At 44.0% G+C, this 24,433-nt stretch overlaps 2 protein-coding genes and 1 non-coding gene across 6 annotated transcripts in view; 2 read left to right on the top strand and 1 right to left on the bottom strand.

Annotated features, from left to right (window-relative positions):
• The window catches only part of MBD4 (methyl-CpG binding domain 4, DNA glycosylase), a 201,609-nt gene that overhangs the window by 150,912 nt on the left and 26,264 nt on the right, over window positions 1-24,433 (top strand). The gene's annotated exons all lie outside the window — the stretch shown is intronic.
• Window positions 1-24,433, bottom strand: part of IFT122 (intraflagellar transport 122) — a 69,590-nt gene that overhangs the window by 27,721 nt on the left and 17,436 nt on the right. For 2 of the 4 annotated variants that reach the window (XM_081801607.1, XM_081801612.1), the window contains 8 exons: window positions 21,009-21,084; window positions 14,219-14,410; window positions 13,921-14,059; window positions 12,505-12,707; window positions 11,436-11,573; window positions 9,913-10,077; window positions 7,413-7,610; window positions 2,449-2,589 (listed from right to left, as the gene is read on the bottom strand). In XM_081801607.1, coding sequence (XP_081657733.1) covers window positions 2,449-2,589; window positions 7,413-7,610; window positions 9,913-10,077; window positions 11,436-11,573; window positions 12,505-12,707; window positions 13,921-14,059; window positions 14,219-14,410; window positions 21,009-21,084 — 1,252 coding nt within the window. Of the gene's footprint in view, window positions 1-2,448; window positions 2,590-7,412; window positions 7,611-9,912; window positions 10,078-11,435; window positions 11,574-12,504; window positions 12,708-13,920; window positions 14,060-14,218; window positions 14,411-21,008; window positions 21,085-22,991; window positions 23,169-24,433 lie in introns of all 4 variants that reach the window. The other 2 variants (XM_081801626.1, XM_081801618.1) reach the window with 2 other exon arrangements.
• LOC115943246 (U6 spliceosomal RNA) lies at window positions 17,926-18,031 on the top strand. The gene has a single exon (XR_004077849.1). It is a non-coding gene; the product is annotated as a U6 spliceosomal RNA (small nuclear RNA).

Genomic DNA, 24,433 nt, shown 5'->3' with positions numbered 1-24,433 from the left:
CTGCCTCACAGATGACCACAATGTGACTTCATCTTTTCATCCTGCAGGGCCAGCCATCCTGTCGGGTACTGGGGATCCAGAGGTGAATATGACCTGTCCCCCTCCCCATTCAGGGGCCCATGTGCTCAAAGGGGTGGCAGGTAGATTAAACAGATCATTGAATCTCCATGAGCTAAAAGCTATACAAGTATGAACTAGATACCCTGAAGAACACCAATTCACTCTCTGAGCACAGGCAGTGGTAGAGGCAGGATTAAGAAGAGCACCACAGAGTAGGAACCTGGCAAATGGGTATTCCTGAAGAGGAATTCTTTGAAAGGGTAAGGTAGGCATCACATGAGTAAAGGTAGGCCAAGAGTACCTGTGTTCCTTGCTGGAGGTCTTATAAGCTATCTTCTAGACCTGGGCTTCCTTAAAGCAAAAGGAAAGGGGAAAACCTGGAATGTCTGGCAAAGGGGCAGGGAGGAAAGGAGCATTCTGGGTGTCAGTCCTAGCTCTGGAGATTTTCCACCTGAGGGGCTCTGAACCTACTTCTTCCCTGCCTCTAGGCTCTTAATGTCTGCCTTATGGAAAGGGGCAAATTAGCGATGCCTCCTGCAAGGTCTTTCTAGTTCTGCTCTGCTAGGATTCTAGGATTTGCCACTTTGAGAAATCTGTTTCTGAGTTCCTTCGACCCTCACACATTCTGCAGAGTCAGGGGTGCCCTGGTCGGAGTGGTCAGAGTCACGAGGCCGGTGAATAACCTCAGCAGAGGGAAGTGTGGGAACTGGGAAGCAGCTGCAGTTCTGCTCACCACAGAGGTCCCGGGTGCTAAGCAGCTCTCCCCTGCCATCTAGTGGGGACACCAGTTTATTGCTGGAACCACCCTCTACCTCCCGTGTGCCTGAGTGACTTGGCAAAGCAGAAAAACAAAGGCTGGGGATTCGGAATTTGGATAAAATGATCAAACCCTAGTCTATGGTAAAAATCTTGTGGCTATAATACAATAATTTCTATTCCCAGGGAGTGCTTGGGGAATACAGGCTGGGAGTTAGTGTTAAACAAAAGAAGGGTTATTCTAGTTTTGTTTTGATCCATTCAAATATTTGCTGAGTACCCAACCCCATGTTGGCTGAACTAAGCTGAGATAAGTGTTTATTTCTTGGGTGTGAGGAGATGACAGTCTCTGAGGAAGACTTTAAATTTCATTCCAGGCTGAAAACAAATAAAACACAGTCTAGGAATACTTTGTTATTCCTCATCCCTCCTGGCATTTTGTGGGGGAGGAGGCCTGCAGGAGAGGGAAGCTCCCTCCATGAGAATATTTCCTCCTGCCTCTGAATTCTTAAAATCCTCTCTATTACCAGTTTTCTGACCCTTAGCTGATATAAAAATATAATTAAATAACAGCAATTTTACTTGTTTTAAAAACAGCTAGCATTTGTATAACACTTGCTAGTTCTGGAAGCCCTTTTACAACGTGGTAGTTAAGCCTAATGACCCTGTGTCAGGAAGGCAGGGCAGTTAGCATTTTCACCATCCCCACTGCAGACATGGGAGGATGGAGTCTATGAGAGAAGCGGCTGGTATGGGGTCATCCAGCCTATATACAGCAGAGATGGTATCTGGCCTTGGTTCCTCTCTCCTTTCATGCCTACAAGTCTTGACCTAGCACAGGGCGGGCATCACATACCCGTGCAATTCCTTCCCTGCATGCTCAGTAATATGAGCAAATGAATATATGATTAATTGGCTATGGGAAGATAAAGAGGGAAGGGAGAAGTAGGGGAGAGAGAGTTGAAGGCCATTCCTTTCCTCCACCTCAGGTTCTAGATGAAAACCCAACTAAGAGCTGGGCTTTTTCTGATGCGTGGCAAGGGGTCAAACGTTGTCAGCCAGTTTCTGTAGTTTTAATATACTGGCCAGGAAATGACACCAGATTGAAGCCATCAAAATATGTGGGGAGTGACACTGCTGTCAGAATCAGAGAGCTCGACTATCTCTTTGACCATACCTAGCAGGGTACAAAGAAAAACAGCACTGTGTAAAAAATGGCTGATACCAATAAGTGCTCATACCAATAATAAAAGCTACCCTTGATTGCATCCCTATTACGTGCCATGCTTTCAGCTAGGTGCTTTACATAATCATAGCTAATAAGGGTGACAGCTAGAATCTATCAGAGGTTTCTCCTGTATCAGGCTTTACAGACATTACCACATTAGACCCTTAGAACTTTGTGAGGATGGGGCTAATCATCACCCCAATTTTATAAATGAGCAAACTTAGAAATGAGTTACCTGCCCAGACTCAGGAGGTAGCTGAGTTGAGATCTGAATCCAGGCCAGTCTATCTCCAGAGCTCACTACAGTATGTGTCTGCCTCTTCATATATCACCTGGAGTCCCTTTTGCCTCCTCAAGGGACCCTCCAAGGGCCAGATTCCAGCTTAGGCTGACTAGATGCTTACCTTCTTTGCTGTTTCAAACTCTAATCCTTCTAAAGCTTCCATAGCCAGCTCACGCCAGTCAGTGTCTGTCACTCCCAAGCAAGCAATCTGGTAGGCTTCTTTGAACATTTTCCTATCCAGGTACTGGTACATTGGAGCAGACTACAGGATTTCATCAAAAGGAAAGAAGATTGTTTTCAGAGCAATGGAAAGAATCAGATTCATACAAAGCCTGACTCCAGATGTGTGCCACTGACTTAATTACAAATGCCCACAGAGCAACACTATAAAGATTAATCAGTACTCTTCTCACCCCACACACTCCACATGCCTTCCAGTTGCCACCTTGCCACCCCCTTTCATAGCCAAAACATAGCATTCAGCAGCACAAACTTCTTGCCTGTCCTTCCTTCTACCACCAGCTTTCCCCACCTCCAGGTCTGCTTTACCACAAAATATCACCCTCGTCTAGAATGCCCTTGCTCCTCCTCACCCTCTGGAAAGTACCTACTTGGCTCTGAAGGCCCAGTTAAAGTATCACCTCTTCTGGAAAGTCTTCACTGACTCCTCAAGGAAAGGAGTCTGAACTTTCTCTGCCCTTTAACCAGATCTCAGTTGTGCTGTAATTAAAAGCCTGTCTCCCCCACAAGTCTGGGCATACCCTGAGAGTAGTGGTGGGGTTGTACTTACCTCCCCCAGCAGGCCCTCAGTCTATGTTTGCTGGAGGAAGGAACAACATTACTGTGGGGAGGGGGTCTGGGATGGCCTCCTATTAAGAGGGCTGCGAAACCATCTTACCCAAGAAACCTAAGTGATTTATCAGCTCCAGGTTACTCAGAGAGGCACATCTCTCTGAGTTCCCTGGAGCTGGGAACCTTCCTGCAGTCCCTCCTTCCAGATGGGGCTGCCTCACTGTGATACCTGAGTGGTTCCCAATAACTTCTCTTCTTAGGTTTACATACTGCTTTTGGATCTGTCCCAACAGGTGTGTGTTGCAGGTTATCAGTCCCGGATTATAGCCTGAAGACACAGAAGCAGCATAGGGAAGACGTGGGGCTGGAGCCTGGGGGTGAGCTGACTCCAGGTCCTGAGCACTTTCCTGGCTCTTGGGTATGGGATATGTGTATGTGCGCATACACGAGAACAAGTCTGAGCTGGGTCTGGCGTCCTGAATAACGAAAGGCTCTACCCTTGTTTTAGGCCAGTGTGCTGAAGGGAACTCAATCTCTCCCGGGCAGTAGAGATCAATCAGCCAGTGCTTCATGCTAATGGTTCCCAAATGTGAAGCTAGAAGTGCTGTTTTCTCCATTTGGGGCCTATACCTTTGAACTTCCCTGTCTCATTTTTTAGCTTTCAAGTTGAAGGATTTTTTTCTTCTTTCTTAAGCCATTCTGCCCTCTGACAGCAAGATGTGGGTGCTTCGGAGTGCTCATCTTTTCTCCTGTACCATTCCACCTACCCTTCCTCCCTTTAGTGGGGTAGCAGGGTATGGACAGGGGAGCAGCTGAGCCAGAACCCAGACCTAGCTCAGCCACATCCTAGCTGTGTGGTTTTTTTTAGGTAAACTGTTTAACTTCTCTTTAGATGTCCTGCCCAGCTCACAGGCTACCAGGAGCAAACAAGAGACGTGCTCAGTACCTCCACTGTATTTTCTCAGCACCAGCTCCTCGCCATCTCCCCAACTCTCCAGACTTGTTCCTACCCCCATCTTTCCCCCTGTCTGAAACAATCTCCCTGCTCCTCTCTGCCTCCCCAGACGTTCTGGGGCTCAGATCAAGTGTCACCACCTCCTGGAAGCTTTCTCAAACTCCCCATGCATAATGAGCTTTCCTTTCTAAACTCCTTTAGTGAGCACCCTCTGTTCCAATTCAGTTCTGTTTTGTAGTGTTTGCTGCTTTAAGATGGTTAATAACAATAGGAATTGGGCCAGACAAAACCTGAAAGATAGGTATATTTAACTAAACAGAAAAGAAGTGAGTCCCCAAAGAGTGAAAGGAGTTGCCCAAGATCACAGCTGGTTCAGGCGGCAGAGTCAGAACTCAAAGCCAGTGCTCTTTCCCCGAAACTGCACAACTTCTTGCCACGCTGAATGCCCCGTAAGGCTGGAACAGGGACTTGGACAGACACATCAGAATCGAGGATACGATGAATGGTTAACATTTGGGCTTGCTTGGGAGGCACAATCTGAGAGTGGGAGTTTTAAAAATATCCTAACTGAACAAATGCCCTCTGAGTTCTACTTTATCTCACTGTTGCATTCCAAGCATGAAGTCACCACCCGCCCCGAGAAGCCTGACTAGGGCTTGCCGCCCTACTTGGCAGCCCTGACAAACCAGTTCTTGCACAAGATGATGTAAATTTCGAAAGGAAACCAGAAATCCCCAGAGTGGGTCTGATGCTTTCTCCCTCCTCTCTAGGCCAAAACCACAGGATGACTGGAGGCAGAGGCAACAGATAAATAGCCTTTGTCTTGAGGCTGCCTCTCCTAACCCTTGGCAGTTCTGACCCTGCTGCATCAGCAGGATGGGCTTGGGGAAGCTATTGGGGGCGGGGGGTGGGGGGGGGAACTGGATGGGGAATCTGGCTTCTGAATTTTAAGGGCTTGGCAGAGGAAGCCCCAGGCCGCCCCTCTGGCTCCTCTTGGCCAGCCAAAGCCAGGGAGCAGCAAATTGCATTTATCTTTGAGGTCAGGATGGCAGTCTTGGGAGAAAAACTTTTAATCAGCATAGCCTGTTTGGCACGATTAAGGAAGATTGGGTTTCTGGTGGATGTGGTGCATGGGTTTGGGACGGGGAGCAGATAAGGACTACAAGGAAACAATCCAGTAAGGGCTGTTCTTGCCCCTCCTCCTGCTGCCACTTCCACCCACCTCTCTCCTTTCTTTCTCTTTCCTTTTCCTCAGGTCTGAATTCCACTAATATTTATTGAATAATTGCTCTGTGTCAGGCACTTATAATTTCTGCACAATGAGTAATAAGTACCATCAGCTTAGAGGAAGAAGCAGACCCCAGCCCCACCCTTTACAAGAAGCCAAGTCAGGCTTTCAGTGACTATGAAGGTGGGGAGATCCCGGCTGGGCTGAGCACACAGGATCTCACTGTCCTCCCAGCCCTTCGACCGTCCTCTGAAGCCCCTCAATAAAATGGTTCGATGCCCTCCACCCCCACCCAGAAAAAGGAAGCTGAAGGGCAATCTAGAAACATGTCTAAAAATCTGTCAAATGTACATGGCCTTTTATCCAACAATTTCACTTCCAGGAATTCACACCAAGAAGCTAAGGTGGGATAGGTACAAAGACTTGGCAAGAAAGATGCTATCTACAATAGCAAAAAAGCTGTAAGCAGCAAAAGTGTCCAACAGTAGGTACTGGTTGAGTAAGCTGTGGAACATCTATGTGATAGGATAAAAAGAAGTCATTAAAAACAATGTGGGGGGGCACCTGGGTGGTTCAGTCGGTTAAATGGCTGCCTTCGGCTCAGGTCATGATCCCAGGGTCCTGGGATCGAGCCCCGCGTCAGGCTCCATGTTCAGGGGGAAGCCTGCTTCTCCCTCTCCCACTACCCCTACTTGTGTTCTCTCTCTCGCTGTCTCTCTCTCTGTCAAATAAATAAATAAAATCTTTAAAAAAAAATAAAAACAATGTTGGGGTGGGGACAGCAGGGAGGCGGGTGTGGTTACAATAAAAGGGCAACCCAACATCAGAGATCTCATGGGTTGGTGGTTGTAGCGACATGAACCTACATAGGTGAAACATCTGTGCCGTAATTTTGCAAACTGTTACCAGTGGGGAAGCTGGACAAGTTGTACAAGGGCTCTCTATATGATTTCTTACAACTATAGGTCAATCTACAATCATCTTAGTATTTTTAAAATGCTAGAAAAGTACACTTATTGAGGTGGATCCGTGCTTCCAGTAGATTGCTGAGAGAAAAAGCCACTCTGCTAGCTGACAGCCAGTACTTCATACAAAGTGATGGGTCTGCAATATGTAAATGTTAGGTTAAATTGGAAGATGGCGATAAAGGACAGTGATTAAAAATCTCTCGTTTGTGGTCCACATTCAGTAAAGGAAGTATAGTAAATCTGAGGTTTCATTTATAGGAGCAATATTTATAGATAAGAGTCAAAAACAATATCTACAGTAGATTCCACTTTTGTTTAACATGTTCATATAAAATTGTATACTCATAATTGTATATTCTGCATATGTTACATATACATACAGAAAAGGCCTGGGTGGGTATGTCCTAAAATGTTTAAGACTGATTCCCCTTGAGGTTGGGATTCTGAGGGCTAAGCGTCTCCTTTGTGCTTGTCTCTACTTTATGGCAGTTCTACAGTGAGCATGATTCATTTGGGGAACAGACAGGCAGCTGGGACAGCTGGGATTAGGCCAGCCCTGACTTGGGTTGCCAATCTCTGCCCTCCCATCTGTGTTTCTGCCCTCTCCTGTTTGTGGCTCCAGGCCCCCATTTCTGTTCTGGCCTCCTAGTTTGAGGGACTTGTGCAGATAGTCCCATGCTCCCTTCTTGGCTCACAAGACCTCAGGCCCCCTCCCCATCCCACCCATATTCTCTTTTCTCTCACACCATCCCCCCTCCTGCATCTGTGCATACACACTGCTGCACTCCCAGCTTTGCTGGCTTACTCCACTCTGCCCCATGCACGGCCCTCAGTGAAACACACTCTGTCTGAAGACAGACAACCCTGAATACCCTCCCTGTCCCAACCAGGAAAGGGGGATCAGAAAGAAATGGAGGCTCAGTGAGGTGGAGCTGTTTGCCCAAAGACACACAGGTTGTACAGGGTGGAGGCAGGCTTTCAGGTTCTAGTCCAGAATACCTTCCATGACATCATAGCTGCAATTCATCTCTCTTCCCTCTCCCTCCCCATCCATCCCCCAACCCAATGCATCAGTGAGGGGCCTGGCTTTCCTGGTCTTGCCCTGCCACTCATTGCTGAGAGCTGACAAGCGCCCCGGTTACCTGTGGCACCTCCACAGCTGACATGGAGAAGACATGGAGGCAGAAGATCTTGGAGCCATTGTAGCCCACCACAAAGCCCTGTAGCTTCTGCTGGTGCACAGGGAAGGTGCTGGCTTTGATGTTGAGGTAGCCTCCTCCCGAGAAGCAGAGCATGTCCTCACACTGGGTATTCCAGGCCACGCTGTTGGCATTTGGTTCCTGAGGGACAGGGATAGTGAGGACCTTGTGACAACCACCCTGGCCTTTGGTACCATTCCTGCACTCAGTCAAGCATTCTTTTTAAAGTCTGAATCACACTAAATTGCTAACAGTGGGATGGGGGGAAAACCAGGAAAAGTGAACCAGAAGAAAAGGATAGAAGCATAGAGGCAAAATCCTCTATGTACTTGTTTATGTTAGAACTATTTTTAATAAGCAAGCATTACTTTTGAAAAAAAATTATTATCCCAAATATTAATCATTACACAGTGAGAAAATGAGCAAAGTGGCTTTACTTCTGTTAGAAAATGGGAATACATAGCTATGTATAGAAGATTTAAAGGGATCTGTTCCAAAAAATTAACAGTGATTGTTTCAGGGTGGGTGGAATTGTGGGTGCTTTTTATTCTCTATGCTTTTTGTTTGCCTGAAATTTCTTTTGGTCATGAACATCCGTTGTTTTTTTATAATAAGAAAAAAGTGTTATTTTTATATTAGAAAATAATATATTGTCTCTGCATTTAAAATTCTCACACTGGAGAAATACAGTCACCCTGGGATGCACTCCCTTCCCCCTACCTCCTCTCAAAGTTTTCTGCTTAGCTCTGGAGCCCCAGGGACCAGCAGATGTTCATACCTTTCTACCTAGAATCTTCTACAATGTCTGAATCTTTTATAATGAGCATGGATTACTTCTATAATGAGAAAAAACAATATAGCTGTTTTCATTTGCAGGGGGCAGGGGCAGCAGAGAGAAGAAAAAAGACAGCTGGGAATGTTTATGTCTCCTGGCAAAGTCTGAGAATTACCTTCCCTAGCCTACTACAGAACCCTCAGTGGAGATGGGGAAGGACACATGCCCTTCCATTCCTGTATGGTTCTAGGCTCAGGCACAGATTCACAACCGGGGGCCTGCTAACCTACCTACAGGAGGTGGTTTTGAGGTTGCGGAGAGAAGTTAACAGTTAGGGCCCTGTTTTATACCAGGCACTGAGCTAGGTACTGTGGTATCTTGTTTAGTCCTATAGCAATTCTGTGAGGGGGCATTTACTAGTTCCATTTCAGAGGTAAGGAGAAGTTTAGGCTCAGAGAACTGTACTGACTTGCTGGATATCACACAGTAAGTGGTGAGGGCAGGACTGGAGCCCAGGTCTGTCTAAAGATAAAACCTGTGCTCTTTTTTCCCCCTTAATCACTCTGCCTTGATTTATTAGAGTCAGCTCAGGCTAGCAGTAGCCAGGTAGCCCCTTCCAACTGAGGCAGCTCCCTACACTCCAGCATCCCTCTGCCCTGCTAATTCTGCTCCCAATGCCCTGAGAAGGGCATCTCGATCTGCAGATTAATACTGGGACACCTGTTGTGGCCAAGGAAGCCAGACAGGGGAGGTTTCAGCTTCAGGGGGGAGCTTGCTTCAGGCAAATAGGCCCTGACCTCTTACAAAGTCCTAAAGAGGCAAAGAGTGGCGCTGAGTATGGCAGAAAGCCAGCCAGGAGCTGAGCATGAAGCCCTTGGGATTTCTTCTCCAGTGACACACTTCTACCAGCCATAGGACCAAATGGTATGTAAACAATGCTTATCTCCTAAACAGTTCACATTTTGTTGGCTCTGATAGCATCCTTGTGAAATAGCTAGAAGGTTATCATCCTTTCCCTTCTTTCAGATGACAAAACTAGTCCTGTGTCTTTACTGTGTCTTAGGTCACTTATAGATACAGCAAACCTCTAATTGGCAAGAAGCACTTTTGCAAAAGAATCATCCTCACATTAACCAATGCACTGAGAGCCTATCAAGTGTCCCACTTAAATTTATTATTATTCAGGCGCCTGGGTGGCTCAGTTGGTTAAGCGACTGCCTTCGGCTCAGGTCATGATCCTGGGGTCCTGGAATCAAGCCCCATGTCAGGCTCTCCGCTCAGCAGGGAGTCTACTTCTCCCTCTGGCCTTCCCCACCCCGTCATGCTCTCTCTCTCATTCTCTCTCTCAAATAAATAAAATCTTAAAAAAAAAATTTATTATTATTCATTTACTATTCACAGAAAGAAAGGTATTACTTGCCCATCTTACCTGTGAGGAAAGCAAAGTTCAAAGCGGCTTACCCAATTCCTGCAGCTCATGTGTGGGAGCAGTGGGCTGTGCCCTGGGGCCTCTTGAGCTCTGTGCCCCTGCTCAAAGCCTACACCCCTACACATCATTGCTCCTCCCGGAGACCTGCCTGGGAACCAGGGGGTGAGAACCTCCTGCAGGGACTGGGAAATAGAGAAGGAGTCAAAGGACCATGTCCTAGAAATTCTCTGGAATTTCACCTGAAAAAGCAGCTCCTTGGTGTGGATGTCATACACCAGACACGTGTCGTTTTCATCCACCACAGCCAACTTGTTACGGGAAGCACTCATGTCCAAGCAGCGCACGGCTGTGGCCTGCTTCAGCAGGACAATGGCAAAGAGATTGTCCACAAAGATCTTTAGGATCTGGTGAAATTTCAGAGAAAAAAGTGTGAATCACCATGGCAACAAGACCCCGGAACTGCGCCAGGCTGTTGGAATCTATGTGTTCTACAAGAACAACTCCCACTAACTTCAACAGAGGTTCCATGCAGAGAAAAGGACTTATCAAAAGAACAGGAGTGGGGGCTTATCCTTAGGGGACCAGAAGTGTGGTTCATCAGAGGTTGACAAAGTAATTATGGGCCCAAGACATGACAAATTCACTTAAATGTCTGTTTAACTGGGGATTTGTTAACATTACCCAAACTGCAGGATTAGGAGACACCATCTAGCGAGATCTGAGTCACGAACTAACACAGGAAGAAGCTACTTTAAACACTGACAAGACATTGGGTATAACCACAGCAAAATAATGATGATGATGAGAAGGATGATGACAGCTATCAGTTATTGACTATTTCTGACAGCCCTCTGAAACATGAGGCATTATCCTCATTTGTAAAACCTGAGCCTCAGAGAGGTAAAGTGACCTGCCCAGGGTCACACAGCTAGTGAGTAGCGAAGCACGAACGTGACCCCAGGTCGACCTGCCCCCAAAGTCCCATGTTCTCAGGCCTCACACTGGAAGTGACAGCTGACCATGAGAAAGATTCAGACTTTCCATCCCTTTGGTATTGCTACCCTGCAGCCCCCACTAATTTCATACTCCATGACTTCTGTCCCCAGGAAAGGCCTGACAAGCTTTAGCCACAAGCCATCTGCTAGACAGCTTGGCTCTCAGGCTAACGCAGTTATATTTTCACTTTCAAATTTCCATGTAGCCCACTTAGAACTTTTCTTATTTTGAGCAAAGAACACACACACAAATCTGTTTAATTGTATAACCTAGATTTTCCACATCTATATGAGCAAAGGGCCCATTTTTCTTATAACACCTAGTAATAGCCTGAGGACCAGCACCCTCTAAAACACAAGCTAGAACACACTGCCTTAATCCATTCACTGCCCTAATAGGGATCTGACCTAAGAATGAGCTCTGCCTTCCTCTCTAGCAAGCCCGTGAAACTGTACCTCTAACAAATCTCCCATCTTCTGGGTGCCCTTAAACCCACTAATCCACTCTACAGGCAGCCCAGAAGCCACAGTGCCAACCCTGCTAGAATGCAGCACACTCTAAGTCTAAGGGCCACTGCATCTTTGGCCTGAAGCTGTCCTCAAAAAATGAAACTCTGGGTTGCCCTCCAATGTGTCTATGGTGAATGTGGGGTGGGGGGAGGCCTTTTCCCTGCCCCAGGGAAACCATCTTAGGGTCATAATGAGTCTGGTCCCTATGGTCTGCATACAGATAATCAGCCTGATGGGAGACACATGAGAGCACTCACCTGTCCATTCTTCAGGCCTACTAACAGACCTTCCCTTCCTGGAGGGCCACCGATCACCTTGATGTAGCGAATGAGAGACTCCATCTGCCACTCCCGCTCCTTCACTCCACTGAAGGACAAGCACTGTAGCCGTTTCTCCTAGAAAGCAAACCCAGCTCTGCATGGATATTTGACAGAGTAAGTGTTCCCAGCCCTCCCAAGGAGGTCTTCCTGCATGTGAGGGATGAAAAATACCTACACATTCAGTGTCTATTGAACCCCATCTAGTCCCCATGATTGGCATTGTTCATTAATCCTTCATGTAAGCCTTCACCACAGAGCCCAGCTCAGCCTCACATCTTCTGTGCAGACCTCTGGGAAGCCACAGAGGCAGCATCCAAAAGTACACTTTTTTGTCACATCTGTAACTTGTGGCACCTCTAAACTGCTTGAAGTTCTTGACTTTTAGAGAGATTTTATTTGTATTTTACATACAGTGATTTTCTAAAGGATTTCTGCCACTTTATCACTTCTAACAGGCCTACTTTTATGAAACTAAATCCACCTCTACTTCCAAGAAAGATGCCGGGCTGGCCTTCCCTCAAAGTCTTTCCAAACTTCTCTTGGCATTGCCCTAGACATTTTGTAGAAAGCTCTCAGTTGAGAAATTTTTTCTGTGAAAAAATCTTTCAGCAAGTAAAACTTCCTTTACTATTTTTGAGTTGATATTATACATTTTTTGTTGTTTAACAGAAAGATAATATAAATTTTTATGTGTATATGTTTACCAAAAAAAAAAATCGCTCTTCATTTCTATCAGTGTATGCTTTAAGTCATTAAAACATGTATAATCCTAGGATAACAAAGTGCTTTGCAATACAAAAAGGTATTCTCCAGGTTATGGCCCATGACTTTCTAGTAGAGTCTAACTCCTCTAGATGTCAATAAAATTAAAGCAATGAACAGCTACTGAGTTTGATGGAAAGGGACTTGTTTCTTAGTGTTCAATTTTGAAACCATGATTTGGGTACCCTATCCTTGGAGGAAACATGAAGAGGATTCAGCCCCATCCCTCCAACCTGCTGCGCACCTGGCAGAGGATGATGTGATCAGCACACACCACCAGGAGGTTGCATTCAAACTTCTTGACAATCTTCTCCTTCACCCGGTAATGCATATCTGACGAGTCGTCTGAATACAACTCATAGATGAGGATTTTCTCTGGCAGTTGGATAGCTAATCGATTTTTGTAGATGGCAATTTTCTTGACAAGCTCTTTGCATTTAATCCGAACTGTCAAAGGAAAAGAAATCCAGCTCTAGCAAGAGATTGTTAAGTAAGGTAGAAGGCAGAAAAATTGAAAGCTATCATTTACTTAATGTTACTGGCAATTAAGGGAGACACTCTCATCAAAAAATCTTTACAGAGTGTCTAATATGTGAATCAGCTCTACTAAACACTGGGATCTAAAATCATATACAATCTTTGTGGTCCAAAGTTTACAACTGAGTATGTAAAGTAAAATTCTTAGTGATACCCTCACTTGCTGAATATAAGTTTAAACTCCTGTGCACAACATTAATGTATTGCCCCTAATGATCAGAAGGCCATCTGGATGACTATCCATGCCTCTAGCTACTCTCCACTCACCACCGTCAACAATAGAGAACTGCATGTAGTTTCTGGTATATACTAGGCTCTCACACTCTAACTGCAGACCAGATGGAGAAAATGTCGCCAGAAAGGAAGCTGGGGAGCTGCCCAAGTGGCTATACCCTCACCAGCACAACTGGCATCTTCAGCCAGAGGTGCTCCCGGATGGGAACCAAAGGATGCCAGCTGAATCTGTAAGACAACCCTCAATGTGTATCCCTACGCATAGGCACTGGGCAGGGTGCTATGGCCAGCACAGCTGTATATGACTACACTTGAAATAAGTGGATCCTTAGCCCATTTAACCAGCATGGCGACTTGAGTGGACAGTGGATGAAACTGAGGTTCAGACTGACTGTGCTAGGCCTGGAACTTGGATCTTCTGACTGAGCCTGTGGTGACCCACTGCCCCTGCTTACCCTTGGGTAAGGACCCATCAGGAGGCAAGTGGAGATGAGGCTGAGAGAGAAGGCCTCTAGTATATCCATACCAGAGAGGATATAGGTCCACAAAGACCCATGCAGTTCAGCCACCCTGGCTCTGACATGCCATACATTAACCTCCCTTAGTCGGAGTCCATGTTCCCCTTGGAATTAGCAGCAGCAAAATTATGTTAAGTCTGTGCCTCCCCTCTTTTTTTTTGAGAGGGTTTATTGCTCTCATTAGATCCTCAAAGACATCTACATTCTCCCCTTACCCTCCAAAAAAAAGAGGCAAGAACCAGTGGTCCAACGTGTTTCCAAAAGACTGAGGAGGAACATTCCCTATCATTTCACTTGCCCTATCAGCAGCCCTCTCAACCTACCCCTCTTCCCAAAGGCTGGAGGGCAGAGGGGCCATACCTGCCTTTTACCTTTCTGCTCAGTGATCAGGTGCTGCACGATGACATCAGTCATGCTATCCCTGTAGGCATACCGGTCCTTGTAGAGCCCATGGACAGTACTGAAAATAAGCTGGTAGAAGGAAATGGTGCCATCTTGGCAGCCTACCACCTGCAGGGAAAGAGAGTTGTTAATTCCCAGCTGTCTGTGGAGAAAGAGTCTGCCCTCCCAGTTGTCAGGAACAAATGTCAATGACCTGACTGGCTACACATGGCTGATGTCTGTGCCTGCTCAGGCAATGGCCCAACAGAATGAACTTCCTCTTCTTACCACATAGTTGGAGTCAGGTTTCACTTTACACGTCCACACCCAGGAGTTCTGCTCCCCAACAGTCCCAAGCCGCACTCCATCCTTGGTGAAAAGGGATACTTGCTTGTCTGACCCTCCCAGCAAAATGTACTCCCCTTTAGTAAAGTAGCTGAGGCAGCAGGGGTCAAAGTTCAGTGACCGATCCTTCCCAATCTGAGGAAAGAAAACACACAGCAAGGGAAAAACCACTAGTGAATCCACAGTAGTCACAACACAATTTAGGGCTTTTCCTACCAACTTTAATGAGGGGAGTCAAGAAGACAAGGGCAAGCTGGCCACCGTTACCCCCTGTGGGATTCCATCACGAACGCAGGCTAGTCTCCCTGGAGCACCCTACTCCTCCCCTCCACATAGTTGAATCCTCCACTGCTAGGGTGGGCAGCAATCCGCCCAGTCCCCACTAGGTGCTCGAGGTATGTGTCTTAGCAACTCAACCAATCCAGACCCAGGGATTGGTCTTTCTCCCATAGGCTCTCCTCCACACACAGCCCTTGCAAGGGTTCAATGGTTCCCCTCAGCTTCTTTCTTCTTTTTTTTTTTTTTAAAGTATTTCATAAAGCCAAATATATCCAATTTAAAAAATTGTCCTCTATTCTGAAACTACAACCATCCTACTTTTCTTTATAATAACCTTATTGAGGTATAATTCACATATCATACAATTCACCCATTTAAAGTATATAATTAATTGTGCAAACATCATCACTAATTCAGAACATTTCTATCACCCCAAAAAGAAACCACATACCTGTTAGCTGTCCATCCCAATTCTCCTCTCTTTCCCTCCCCTGGCAACCACTAATTTACTTTCTCTGTCTATAGATTTGCTTACTTTAGAGATTTCACATAAATGGGGTCACACAATTTGTGGCCTTTTGGGACCAATTCACCCACATTGGAGCATATATCAGTACTTCACTCCTTTCCATTGCTGAATAATATTCCATTACATAGATCTACCACCTTTTATTATCCATTCATCAGTTGATGGCCATGCCTACTTTTTTGATGATTACGAATAATACCGCTATGGATATATGTGTACAAGTTTTTATGTGAACATATTTTCATCTCTCTTGGATATATATACCTAGGAGTGGAATTGCTGGATCTCTAGTAACTTTATGTTTAACGTTTTGAGGAACTGCCAGATTTTTTCAAAGTGACTGTACCATTTTATTTGTACCAGTAGTATATAAGGGTTCCAATTTCTCCATCCAAGTGGGTATGATTTTGATTTGCTTTGCATTTCCCTGGTATCCAATAATGTTGAGGATCTTTTTATGTGCTTATTGGCCACATGTATATCTTGTTTGGAGAAAAGTCTATTCAGATCTTTTCTCCAATTTTTAATTGGGTTGTCTTTTTATTATTGAGTTGTAAGAGTTCTTTATATATTCCAGATATATGTCCCTTATCAGATATATGATTTGTAAAAATTTCTCCAATTCTGTGAGTTGTCTTTTCAGTTTTGGTAGTCTCCCCTTAGCTGTTATGGTGACGGTCAAGCTCCTGAGCTCAGCTCCCAAGAGCCTTTTCTCAGCCAAAATGAACATCTTATAATTTGCCAAGCAGACCATGCTCTTTCAGGCCTTCATGTCCTCACAAGTGCTATTCTCCATACCACCCCAGCCCTGGCCAGGAGTGTCCTCTCCCTCTCTCTCTACTAGGTGTCAACTCCTACAGAAAACATCCCCCAATCTCTCCGCCCCACCCAAGGCCTGATTTAGTGCCCCTTCCTCTGTGCTCCCATGGCCCTGTGCTCACTTCCCCCACAGCATTTCTCTCACTGCTCTCTTAATTAACAGGGCTAATTTGATGTCCCCCACTCCCCTTACCACCCATTAAAGTCCAAGCTCCTTATTGTCACTGGAGTTTTTGCTGCCCCTGAGGGAACTTTTTGTGAATAAAAAGAGTATTTATGATTGCCATTATTAAACTATTAGATTATTAAAGAAATAATTCTAAAAACCTGGTTTCTCAATAAATTTTTAAGTTCAATTTATATTTTCCTATTTATTAGTATAACAAAAGTAAACAACTAATTGAAAAGAGGCCTTTGATTATCATTTACTGAGTTAAATTTTGAACAGATTTTAAAATCCCTTAGTGTTGGGACACCTCAATTGCACAGTCGATTAAGTGTCTGACTCTTGGTTTCAGCTCAGGTCTGATCTCAGGGTCACTGGGCTCCACACTCAGCCTGGAGTCTGCTTGGGTTTCTCTTTCCCTCCCTCTGACCCTACCCACCCGCCTCATGCTCACTCACTCTCTCTCTCAAATAAAGAAATACATCTTTAAAAAAAAAAAAAAGAAGAAAATCCCTTAGTGTCATTTACAACTTAGTTGACTCCCTTAAACTAATTTAAATTGCAATTATTCATTTCATATGTTCAATTTTCCCTTATAAGAATTTCAAATGCCTGGGGCATCCGAGTGGCTCAGTCAGTTAAGTGTCTGTCTTCGGCTCAGGTCATGATCTCGGGGTCCTGGGATTGAGTCCCGCATCGGGCTCCCTGCTCACTGGGGAGCATGCTTCTCCCTCTCCCTCTGCCTCTCCCCCCTGCTCGTGCACGAGCACTCTCTCCCTCAAATAAATGAATAAAATCTTAAAAAAAAAAAAAAGAATTTCAAATGTCTAACAACCAAATTTCCCCTAGTACTTATATAATGATAGTAAACCTAGTAAGAAAACTAAAAAAATCTTTTTTTTTTAAGATTTTATTTATTTTTGCGAGAGAGAGAGAGGAGAGCACAAGCAGGGGGAGAGGGGCAGAGCGAGAAGCAGACTCCCCGCTGAGCAGGGAGCCCGATGTGGGACCCGATCCCAGGACCCTGAGATTGTGACCTGAGCCAAAGGCAGACACTTAACTGACTGAGCCACCCAGGTGCCTGAAAGTTAAAAAAAATCTTATGAGTCATGACATGGAAGGCTTGCAGCTTCTGGTAATGGCTCACTAGTTCCCATTGGGCCAACTCTCCTGCAGGTAACAACTATGAACTCTGGACCAACTATAAATTACAACCACGTGAAGGCACTACAGAGCAACCAGAAGCAGACAAAAACTGAAGACACATGGGTATTTGGAAGAAAGGACTGCACTACGTGAGTTTCTCACTTTTTTAATGGCTTTTTGCCTAAGGGCAGGCCCTATCAGCACCCTGCTGGATGAGCACAGAATTTGGAGTGGCTATAACAGCTTAAAAATGAGGGGAAATCCCAGAAAAGAGACAGATGAGAGAGAGGAGGGAGAGCCAAAATTCTGCACATACACTCTGTTGAATATCTGGAACTCCTTGAACTACACACATGTGAGGCAGATGCTAAGCAGCCTAGCAAGGCTAAAAAACTCAATAGAGACTTCAGCTGCTGCTTACAGTGGAAAGATGGGACTTTGAATGTTGAATCCAGCAAAGTTAACTACTTGTTTTTAAAAAACCCAACTATAGGGATGCCTGGGTGGCTTAGTCGGTTAAGCGTCTGCCTTCAGCTCAGGTCACGATCTTGGGGTCTTGGGATCAAGCCCTGCATCAGGCTCTCTGCCTGATCATTATCATACTCAGTGGGGAGTATGCTTCTCCCTCTCCCTCTGTGATCTCTCTTGCTCTTGCTCTCTCTCAAATAAATAAAATCTTAAAAAAATAAATTAATTAAAAACCCTAATACAGTGCTCCTTCAGCTGCACAAATACTAAAATTGGAACACTATAGAGAAGATCAGCATGGCCCCTGTGCAAAAATGACATACAAATTCATGAAGCGTTCCATATTAAAAACAAAAACAAAAACAACTACACAGTAATCCTCAGAGGAACATGACAGAAATGAATCCCTATGATGCATCATTTACACTGTCCCGAATATAACCCAAAATTCCAAAAAGCAGAAAAATGTGAACCATATTCAAGAGAAAAGACAATTAGTAGATATTGACCCCAAGATAATTCAGATACGAATTAGCAGATGAAATTTTAAAACAGCTATTATAACTATGATCAAGGATATAAAGGAAAATATTCCTATAATGAATGGACAAATAGTAAAAAAGAACTAAATGGCAATCTAGAACTGAAAAATGCAATAAGTAAAACAAAAATTCATTGGATGGGCTTAACAGAAATATTACAGATGACAGAAGAGTCAATGAAGTTGAAGATTGAGCAACAGATCAGAGCAGGGGGGAAAAAAGACTTAAGAAATGACCAGGGCCTCAGTGACCTGGAGGACAATATCAAAAGGTCTAACGTGTAATTGGAGACACAGAAGAAAAGGAGAGAATGAAGAAGAAAAATTATTTGAAGAAATAACAAAAAATTATTCCACATTTGGTGGAAGAATAAAGACATAAGTATATAGATTCAAGAAGATCAGTAACTATCCCCCACCCCCACAAGCCAGAAAATATAATGAATCTCTTTAACATTCCAATATTACTTAGGTACTTAAAACTAAAAATTTCTTATACCTTTCAATTTAAAATTGGATGTATAAAATTGATTACTCAATTACAACTTTTAAATGGTCATCACAAGACAGATCTGATAGATATTCTAATATGGATTCTAGCATCAGTCTGCCTGGGTTCCAAACCAGACTTGGCCACTATTACCTGTATGGCTTTGGGCGGTTATTGCCCTGTACCTAATTTTCTAACATGTAAAGTGGTGATAATAATACATACCTCACAGAGTTGTTACAAAGATTAAGAGTTAACCTTGTAAAGAGTTTATACAATGCCTAAAATTCAATAAATGGTAGCTATTATTATCATTAATCCAGATACCCTTAAACATTACAAACACTTAAAATGTCAAAAATACACAAATTATATCTAACACAAAAGTATAGGCTTGATTTACTTCATCATCCTATATTTAATTCTAAATCTTCCCAGATTTAAGACACCCAACTAAGGAAACAATTTTACTGTCCCAAGCCAGTTGGATTATCTCAGCAGAGTGAGGTTGCTTATCATTCAAAAACTCTGGGCCACAGCATGAGCTCTAGTGCTACATACATGCAAGATATTGCCCATGGCCCTGACCACCAAGTCAGGTTCTTTTTTATTTTCACTATAGCAACAAGAGTCCATTCCTTCCCGGTGTAGTGTGGTTATTTGTTCCCAAGAACTTCTAATACCCATGCCCAGTGCCTTGTACACAATAGATATGCCAATAAATATTTGTTGAATAATGATATACACACATTAAGTGAATGAACAGATAGGCCAGGGCTAGATGCAAGATAATTAGAAGTGAGGGTTTGGGGAAATCAGCCAAGGCAAACTCAGAAGACACTTATCTTTTCTCTACTCAGCTACAAAAAAAAGAGACCAATGGTAAGATGAGGTAGAAAAGAAATGGCCTCAAAGCTGGGCTACACATAACTGAAACCCCTCCTTTCTAGCAGGACATGTTTTGAGGAATAAGGATATTGTTAAACAAAGGCTCCACTGAACAGGCTGTATTTCTCACCTTCTTGGCTGTGGTACTTGAGCCATCCATACCACCTTCACTCTAATCCTTGGTGTCTCCAGCCTTACAGGTTTTCCTACCACCAGGTTCTATTTTAATCCACCCTCCACAGAAACAAGGAATTCTTCTGAAACAGGAATCTGATCAAGTCACTCCCTACCTAAATTGATGGCTCCTAAATACTTATAGTATATGAAGTTCAAACTCCTAATCCACATGACTCAGGTCTTTTAGAATCATGTCCCCATGGGGCGCCTGGGTGGCTCAGTCGTTAAGCGTCTGCCTTCGGCTCAGGTCATGATCCCAGGGTCCTGGGATCGAGCCCTGCATTGGGCTCCCTGCTCCGCGGGAAGCCTGCTTCTCCCTCTCCCACTCCCCCTGCTTGTGTTCCCTCTCTTGCTGTGTCTCTCTGTCAAAATAAATAAATAAAATCTTAAAAAAAAAAAAAAAAAAGAATCATGTCCCCATCTTCCTTTCTAGTTCCATTTTTGTCCACAATTCTTGGGATCCAGTCACTCTGAACAACCTGCTATTCCCTGAGTTGACATATATCTTCATTCTTCCCTGCCTTTGCAGATACTATTTCCTCTGCCTGAAACACTATTCTCAATTGTCCTCTGCCTAGCAAATTCCTGTTTATCTTGCTCAAAGGTCACCTCTACAAAATCTCCCAGTTCCCCCAAGCAGTGATGTTATCCTCTTTCGTGTCCCTGTAACAGTCTGTCTGTACATCTCTTTAAGACACCATGTATCATGCTGCACTGGGGCTACTGGCTATCAACTGTGCCCCTACCAGCCTTAATGCAGAGGCATTAACAGTTCTGTCAGTAGCTCCTAGGATAGGTGAAATGCTGGCCTCCGCGGGTGCTCATTAATGTTTATAGAATGCATAAAGCAAATAAAGGAAGATAGAGTCATAACTAAGACCTAGGCTTTAGAGTCAAAACAATCTGGGTTTCAAGATCAGGTGCCACCCATTTGCTAGCAGTGTGGGACCTTAGGCATAATCTTTATTTCACTGCTCTGAGTCTTGCCTACTCATTTCTACAAAGTTGATAACCAATTGTACCTACTTCACAGGGTTTTGTAAGAATTAAATGAGATAAAGTATGTAATAACACTGAGCACAGTACCTGGTATTAAAGTAAATGCTCAATAAACAGGAGCTAACAATAATAAAGTATAATTACTAATAATATAATCTTTGAAAGTGAAAAAAGATTATAATAGGCATGACCAAAACTGTATTTCCACTGGGTTTGTATAGAGCTACATACCTGTTTTCCACTTAGTTGATAGAAGGAGAGTTTCTGTCCCCAGTCAGCTACAGCCAGGATATCATTATGTTCCTCTCTAATCAACAGAAGACAAAAGAGGTTATGTGGGGCCATGGCCTACTGATAACTGTAGCCCTAAGGGTTTAACAAACAACAGGAAAAAGAAAGTGCTGGCCAGGCTGTCAGATTGCCAAATGTTATACAGCAGTACAGAGGCCAGAAGTTGTAATGTGGGCCAGCCCATCAATCAGTCCAGTGGGATGAGGCAAGGTGATCCTCCTGGGATCTGTTATTTCACTGAATGCCCTACTATGTGGCTCTGCCACAGTGAAGAGGCTAAACCCCTCATTTCAAGTCTTCCTGAGAGCAGTGCTAAGAAACAGCAAGGTGATAGAGCCAAGACTGCTTTTTACTTATGTACTATAAAATGTGGGGAGATGGTGGAGAAGCAAGTTTATTGCCATGGAAAGGCATGGGCTATCTGATTTTTTAATGGACAAAGGGGAAGCTGGCTTGCTCTTCCTGAAGAAGGAAAATTAACACCTAAAGCTAAGTTCTCTCATAGTTGGGGTTCTCAAACAGGTGAAATGGTTTCTGACTGGATCTAATAAAATATAGTGGGCTCTCTGAAGACCAACAGTTGTCTTTGAGCACACAGCACACAGAAGAAACCTCTTCAGCTGAGGCTGGAGATCAAGCTACTTGGGAATCTAGTTCAAGAGAGAGACATTCCCAGCCCTTGAGACCTGGTCTTACTCTACCTAATGTTGCCTCCTCTTTGTTTATTAATTCAAGCTTTTCAAGCCCAGGGCCTGCGGTCGGTCATCTGGAAGCACCATTAGATATGCAGGCAAGGCATGGTGCAGCCTCATCTGCAAAACCCAGCCATGGGTGGCAAACTGGCAAATATAGGCACTAATTCACAACTAAGGGAAAAAAGACAAAGATGGAGGGGGATGTTAACAGGAAGAGACCTGCAGGGGAACTCTGTATGATTTGCACTGACGTCCAAACACAATACAGGAACCCAGCCCATGGAGAGCCTTCTTACAGAAGCCACATACATGAGCTGGATTGGTGGTTTTCAATCTCCTTTTTCCCTTTGCTCTTTTTTATTCCTGGCAGTGGGACTCTTTACCAAAACGAAAACTCATGTCAAGCAATAAAAGGGGCTGTTCTGGTTGAAGCAGAGATAGGGATCTGAGGCTCACCCTTTCCTCCTTTCCTTGTCCCCCACCTCCACCTCCTTCTAAGGAACCCCAGGTACCATAGAGCAGTTTGGAAAGTCCCAAGCTAGATCATTTTTGCCCAATTAGAACATCCTGGCTCCCTCAGTCTCCCCACTCCAGTCTGCCGATGTTTTCCGTATAGGTAAACTCGATAGAAAAAAAAAAAAGAATGCCTAGACAGCCGGGATTTGGGTGTGAGGATGGTGGGTAAGGCAAGGGCTTCCTCTCTGATAGATGTCCTACCCAATGCAAGGTAAGGTAGAGGGGAATAGGCTAAGAAAGGTGTCCAGTAATAGAGGAAATGTTCAATGAACTATGGTGTATCTACACAGCATATCCTATGCAGGTATTAAAAATCATGTTTTTAAAAGGACCACTAATGTTACCAGAAAGAGTTCACTTTATGATGGTCAAGTGAAAGAAAAGAAGATCAGATATGACTTAGTTAATCATATGAACACACTAAAAGACTGAGGGGAAATACATTAAAATGCTAACAATGGTTCCCTCATGGGATAGGGTTTTACAGAAAAGTTGGTTCTCCTTTAGATTTTTCAGTAGTTCCTAAGTTTCCCAAAGAACAATTTTATAACACAAGTTATAAAGATGTGTTCCCCCTTGTTGGAGGAGCTTTCACCCACAATTCCCCCAACCCAACTTAGAATGGAGCTTCAGAGCAGTGTCTGCCCTGGCAGGTCAACACTGGGGCCTGGATCCCTCCAAGGAGGGTTCTCGTTCCTTGGGACACACTCACGAGTTGTCGTCCCTGGGACTGTCGTCCTCTTCCTCTGGCTCTTCCTCCTCTGCCTCACTACCCTGACTACTGTACACTGCTGACTTCAGAATGGAAGGGATTTCCTGAAAATATCTGTTGACAACGACTTCCTCGGCATCCTCATTTTCTCTGTTCATCCAGAAATTCTCCCATCGGCTGTAGACAGTAAGTGGCTGTTCACAATCACATTGCCTAGAACTGCACTAAAGCTATAATTTCAAAACCTGTCAAGAAGCCCCTGAACCCTGCCCGGAAGAGGACAGTAACCAGCTATACTGGGCATCCTGCTTCTCATGAATTAAAAATGGTACCCTGAAGCCACAAAGTTATTTGTGGCCACAAACTCAAACAGCAGGAACTCTGGGGTAGGCTAATGGCCTTTGAAGGCATTAGACATGCATGGTGCAGCCCTGGGCTGGACATGCTTATTCAGGAAGAAGCATAAAAATCTGGTGTAAGAAAGGCAATGGAATCAAATAACCTTCTAAATCAAGTAGGTACCACCTGTAAAATGACATTGGGCTGGTAAACAATTAAGTCCTTTACCTTCAGAGGACCCTTTGGGGGATACTGGGAATTTAACATTAGATGATTATACAAAGAGCACCTAAAGCTATTAGTCTACCTTTAAAGTCACATGGGCAGAAGATGGAAAAAGTGTGTAAGGTTTGAGAAGGTAGATGCCAATCATTTGTGGAACTACAGGCTTTGGGGACATTTCTAGACTTAATTATTACTTTTTTGGCAAGGGCAGCAAAAAAAGGCTCATGAAATAGCTGTTTATTATTCGGTGGGCACATGTTCTGCCCAGACTTGGAGGGAAGAAATGAAAAAGGGAAAAGACCAAAATAAAGCCACAGCAAAGAGGTGAGCTATTAATTCATAAAGAAATGGGCTTTCTGTAGCATGCATGCATGCGCACACACACACACACACACACGTTAGGCTGGCCTACATAGTTCATCTGCTTTGCTAAAATCTCTGGGATTCATTCCAAAACTCAAGATGGGCTCTTAAAAAATTCCATCCAAATGGAATGGGTTCCAAAACAGATCAGTCAAATGGAGTGAGAAGGTTTTGAATGGATGGAGACCTTAGGAAGAGAGAAAGAACTCAGCCTGCAGAGAAAGCCCTTTTTCTTTCTTTTTTTTTTTATATTAGTATATTTATTTTTAAAATAAATATAAATACAGATTATAAGGAAATAAAATTGTTATTATTTGCAAATAATATGGTAGATTACCTAAAAGAACCAAAATAACAAACTGACAAACTATTAGAACTATTATAAAAGTAAGTTTAGCAAGACAATCACATACAAGATCAACTTTATATGAACTCAAAAAAACTTACCTTCCTACAAACTGGCAATAAACAATTAGAAAAATACAATGGAAAAAATCATTTCATTAGTAATTGAT

The sequence above is a fragment of the Leptonychotes weddellii genome, chromosome 1, assembly GCF_054177405.1.
Source record: "Leptonychotes weddellii isolate Sample4059 chromosome 1, ASM5417740v2, whole genome shotgun sequence".
Lineage (NCBI taxonomy): Eukaryota > Metazoa > Chordata > Mammalia > Carnivora > Phocidae > Leptonychotes > Leptonychotes weddellii.
This window is presented reverse-complemented; position numbering and strand designations above follow the sequence as displayed.